The sequence below is a fragment of the Chiloscyllium plagiosum genome, unplaced genomic scaffold (genome assembly GCF_004010195.1).
Source record: "Chiloscyllium plagiosum isolate BGI_BamShark_2017 unplaced genomic scaffold, ASM401019v2 scaf_14302, whole genome shotgun sequence".
Taxonomy (NCBI): domain Eukaryota; kingdom Metazoa; phylum Chordata; class Chondrichthyes; order Orectolobiformes; family Hemiscylliidae; genus Chiloscyllium; species Chiloscyllium plagiosum.
Window position 1 is genome coordinate 1 of NW_025214642.1, and position 5,597 is coordinate 5,597.

The following is a 5,597-nucleotide window of genomic DNA, read 5'->3' on the forward strand; positions in this document are numbered from 1 at the left end:
GAGTCACTGATAAAACTACACATGACATCAACAAGTTTCATCCCACCATCAAACTCACCATGGACTACTCTCGATTGTCTGTCTCATTCTTGGACACGTACGTCTCCATCAAGGACAGACACCTCAGCACCACACTCTATCGCAAACCCACATACAACCTCACAATGCTACACTTCCCCAGCTTCCACCCAAAACATTGAAACAGCCATTCTCTATGGACAAGCCCTACGCATACATCGGATCTGCTCAGATGAGGAGGAACGTGACGGACACCTGGAAGTACTCAAGGATGCCCTCACAAGAACGGGGTACGATGTTCAACTCATCGACCGCCAGTTCCGACGTGCCACAGCAAGGAACCGTAATAATCTCCTCAGGAGACAGACACGGGCTGCAACTGACAGGGTACCCTACGTTGTTCAGTATTTCCCAGGAGCTGAAATATTACACCATGTTCTTCGTGACCTGCAACACATTATCAATGAGGATGAGCACCTCACCAAGACCTTCCCCACACCTCCACTACTTGCCTTTAAACAACTGCCAAACCTCAAACAGATCATTGTTCGTAGCAAACTGCCCGGCTCTCAGGACAACTCCATACAACCCTGTCACGGTGGACGCTGCAAGACGTGTCAGATTATGGACATAGATACCACTATTACACGTGGGAACACCTCCCACTGTGTACATGGCAGGTACTCATGTGACTCAGCCAACATTGTCTATCTTATACATCGCAGGCAGGGATGCCCGGAGGCATGGTACATTGGGGAAACCGAACAAACGGATGAATGGGCACCACACAACGATCAACAGACAGGAGGGTTCCCTCCCACTTGGGGAACACTTCAGTGGTCCAGGACATTCAGCCTCGGACCTTCGGGTGACCATCCTCCCAGGTGGACTTCGGGACAGGCAGCAGAGGAAAGTGGCTGGGCAGAGGCTGATAGCGAAGTTCGGTACCCATAGGGAGGGCCTCAACCGGGACCTTGGGTTCATGTCACATTACAGGTGATCACCATTGCACGACACACACACAGATATTCCTACACGCACAAACACACACACACTCTCACATACACACAGACACCGACACCCACACACACCATTATAGACACACAGACTCCCACACTTGCACCCCCTCACAGACTTAAGACACTCTGTACTCACCACACACACACACACTCACAACCCCCATCCCAGACAGACACACACACAGACAGACAAAGACCCATATGCACACATATATTTTGTGTGGTGAATTTTTTTGGTACTTTCAGAGTTACATTGCACTTTGCTCAAAAACCACATACATTCCTGCAGAACTCTGAGCTCAAAAACTGCACAAATTTATGTAAAACCCTGATTCTAATCTAAAAAGTGAGATTTTTAACTTCATCCACCCTAGTGAACACAGCTCACACCTCCCAGCGCTGCCAGGAAACTGTACAATGCCGATGACGTGATGTAGTACCTGCACTCCTGAAAAATTTACAATTTCTCACAATACTGGCGACTCATTCACTGCTGCAACCGATACACAACATTGGAAACATAGTACAGGAGGTTATAAGAAATGAGCACAGCAGGTCAGGCAGCATCCAAGGAGCAGGAACATCAACGTTGCCCGAAATGTCGATTTTCCTGTTCCTCGGATGCTGCCTGACCTGCTGTGCTTTGCCAGCACCACTCTAATCTCCAGCATCTGCAGTTCTCACTTTCACTTGTAAGAAATGAGCAGTTTTAAAACAAAAACCTGTTGCAGTTCAAAGCTCTCAATGAGAGTCTGAGCTCGGCGGGAAGTTCAGGTAATCTTTATTGCGACCCAACTTTGTTACAGCTTCAGAAGCTCCCAGCAGAAAGACGTACAAAAAGTAGCAATTTTTAAAAAACAGCTCACGGTCAAAGTGCACCCCCCCCCAATCCCTCACTTTCTTCATTATTGGTCACCACCAAGTTGTCCCTTTGTAATTGGATCCTTGGTACAGCCTTAACCCGGAGGAAGTATTGCCTCACTCAGCAATTTCAACCCAGACCCTGTCTCCAAGTAAGTTGGACGGGCAGGTGTAGAGTCAACCACACTGCCGTGGGTCTGGAGTTACGTGTAGGTCAGACTGGGTAAAGGATGCAGCTGGGACGACTGAGTGAATCCTCTCCCACAATGACAGTTTCCTTCCATAAAAAGGAACGGAGTGAATCAGATGGGGGTTTTCTTCCACCCCCAGCCCACCGACAATGGTTTAATCGTTAAATTCTAACCTCCAGATTTCGGACCAAATTCCAATTCCACCATCTGTCGCGGTGGGAATCGAATCGGGAGCCCTGGAATTGGGTTGATAGTTCAGTCGGTAATGATGGCCGTTAGTCCTTCAATCCCCCTGTAATGGCACGTGAACTCACATGTGGGAGGAGCGGGTGAAGGCCTTCCCACACTCGGGACAGCTGAAGGGCCTCTCCCCCGTGTGGATCCGCCGGTGGGTCAGGAGGTTGGAGGCCTGGGTGAAGGCCTTCCCGCACTGGGGGCAGCTGAAGGGCCTCTCCCCCGTGTGGATCTGCTGGTGGGTCAGCAGGGTGGAGGCCTTGGTAAAGGCTTTCCCGCACTCAGGGCAGCTGAAGGGCCTCTCCCCTGTGTGTACCCGCTGGTGGGTCAGCAGGTTGGAGGAATTGATGAAGGCCTTCCCACACTTGGGACAGAAGAACGGCCTCTCCCCCGTGTGGATCCGTCGGTGGGTTAGCAAGTTGGAGGCCTGGCTGAAGGCCTTCTCGCACTTTGGGCAGCTGAAGGGCCTCTCCCCTGTGTGGACCCGCTGGTGGGTCAGCAGGGTGGAGGCCTGGGTAAAGGCCTTTCCACACTCTAGGCAGCTGAAGGGCGTCACCCCTGTGTGGACCCGCTGGTGGGTCAGCAGATTGGAGGTCTTGGTAAAGGCCTTCCCGCACTCAGGGCAGCTGAAGGGCCTCTCCCCTGTGTGGACCCGCTGGTGGGTCAGCAGAGTGGAGGAACTGATAAAGGCCTTCCCACACTCGGGGCAGGAGAACGGCCTCTCCCCGGTGTGACTGCGCCGATGAATCTCCAGGGCAGACGGGACACAGAAGCCTTTCCCACAGTCGTCACACTTCCACCGTTTCTCCATGGGATAGGATTCCTCAGGTTTCTCCATGGCCAAAGCTTCAGCCGCACACAAACGTGTGTACAGCCCCTCCCCGGCGTGAATTCCTCTTTCTGGGCTGTACAACTGTTTCAGACTCCACTCTCCGTGTACTGCAATGGTAGGGTCTCTCAGCCAGTCCTACGGATGCTGAAAACGTACTCAAACAGGAACCACAAAGCTTTGCTCGTTCTCACAGAATCATAGTTGAAAACAGTTGCGATCCCGATAGATTGAGTGACTGTCAGACATTGACGTCAAAGTGAGGACTGCAGATGCTGGAGAGTCAGAGTCAAAAAGTGCAGCGCTGATAAAGCAAGCAGATCAGGCAGCATCCGAGGAGCAGGACAGTCAACTTTTCGGGTAGAAGGCCTTCATCTGTTAATTTTGAAACTTCCGTCTTCAGATCTTCAAATACTCTGTAAAAAAAAAAGAGATTACAAAAGTCATCACTGTCAGTCCAGCGTGGGAATTCTGAACAAGCAATTCTACTTTCTGTGGAACATTTTATTATTCCACAAAATTGAAAGCACCATTCCACTCTCGCCCCGTCTGTTCTCACTCCGCTCTAACTAATTCCCCTGAAGGTGCTGATTCAGGATCTTACAGGGGCAGAAAAGCAAAAACATTAAGACTGACACCTCTCTGAATTTTGGATAACTCCACCTGAAAGTTAATATCTTTCACAACATTGGGATACTGCTGAGAGTGAGCAGGTCTGATTTGGGGAAGCAAACAAAGGTTTGTGACAATCCCTTCTCTTTAGAGAATCCCCACAGTGTGGAAGCAGGCCACTTGGCCCAAATATTCCACACTGTCCCTCCGACGGGCAACCCAGCCACACCCATTCCCTTACCCCTATTGCTCAGCATTTACTCCCTGATTAATGTGCCTAACCTGCATGTCCCTGGGCACTATGTAATTTAGCACAGTCTATCCATTCTAACCTGGACAAAGTTAAAAATCACACAACATCGGGTTATAGTTCAACAGCTTTATTTGAAAGCACTCGCTTTCAGAGTGCTGATCCTTCATCAGGTGACTGTGGATGAATGAGATCATAAGGGTGGCACGGTGGTTAGCACTGCTGCCTCACAGTGCCAGAGACCCGGGTTCAATTCCAGCCTCGGGCAACTGTCTGTGTGGAGTTTGCATTCTCCCCGTATCTGTGTGGGCACCCTCTGGGTGCTCCGTTTTCCTTCCACAGTCCAAAGATGTGCAGGTTATGTGAATTGGCTATGCTAAATTGCCTGTAGTGTTAGGTGAAGGGGTAAATGTAGGGGAATGGGTCTGGGTGGGTTGCTCTTCGGAGGGTCGGTGTGGACTTGTTGGGCTGAAGGGCCTGTTTCCATACGAAGTAATCTAATCTGAGACACAGAATTTATTGGAAAACATTATAGTGTCCTGCCACTGAAATGATGTATTGAACAAAACAGGATTATTAAGTCTTTCATCTTTTAGAATGGGTTGCAGTTATTATTACCATGTAAATCCCAGAAATTCTTGTAGGTCACTTTCTCAAGATAACTTGATTTTATAGCAAAATGTGACATCTCAGCTCAGACAATGCATTAAAGGTGCAAGGTCAGAGTCTGTCTGTGTCCCAATCTTGAGTCAGACTGGTTCTTTTTCCAAAGCAGAATTTACAAACTATTACATGGATTGACTGCCTGCAGATTGTACATTTTTTGAGCAAAATAGAATGTATCTGCATTTATCATTCTCCAAGTTCAAATTCAACCCCATGGACTTATAAGTGCGTATGTGCATGAGAGAAAAAAAATCTATTTCTGTGCTGTATATTTCTGTGCCTGTTTGATAACAGTCATGATTTGGAGATGCTGGTGTTGGACTGGGGTGTACAAAGTTAAAAATCACACACCAGGTTATAGTCCAACAGGTATAATTGGAAGCACTAGCTTTCGGAGCGACGCTCCTTCATCAGGTGGTAGTGGACGGCTCCACTCTAACACACAGAATTTATAGCAACAATTTACAGTGTGATGTAACTGAAATTATACATTGAAAAATTGATTGTCTGTTAAGCCTTTCATCTGTTAGAATACAGTGATAGTTTCACTTCTTTCATGTGTAAATCACAAAACCTTTTTTTTAAAAAAGTTGCATTCTTGGGTTAGCATTCTCAGGACAGGCAGCAGAGAAAAGTGGCCGAGCAGAGGCTGATAGCTAAGTTCGGTACCCATAGGGAGGGCCTCAACCGGGACCTTGGGTTCATGTCACATTACAGGTGACCACCATGAAACTCCTACACACACACACTCACACATAGGCACTCCTATACACAGACACCCACACCGACACACACACTCCCACACTCTCACATGCACCCCCTCACAGACTTAAGACACTCTGCACTCAATACACACACACACACTTTCTCACACTCACAACCCCCACCCCAGACAGACACACACACACACACAGACA

At 48.6% G+C, this 5,597-nt stretch overlaps 1 protein-coding gene across 1 annotated transcript in view; it reads right to left on the bottom strand.

The window, feature by feature from the left end:
- Nucleotides 1-2,454: 2,454 nt before the first annotated feature.
- LOC122547965 (gastrula zinc finger protein XlCGF49.1-like) overlaps nucleotides 2,455-5,597 on the bottom strand; it is a gene marked incomplete at its 3' end in the record, with an annotated part of 3,942 nt that continues 799 nt past the window's right edge. The window contains exons 2-3 of the mRNA XM_043686521.1: nucleotides 3,506-3,568; nucleotides 2,455-2,952 (exon numbers count right to left, since the gene is read on the bottom strand). Of these exons, the coding sequence (XP_043542456.1) occupies nucleotides 2,455-2,952; nucleotides 3,506-3,568 (561 nt within the window). The remainder of the gene's footprint in view (nucleotides 2,953-3,505; nucleotides 3,569-5,597) is intronic.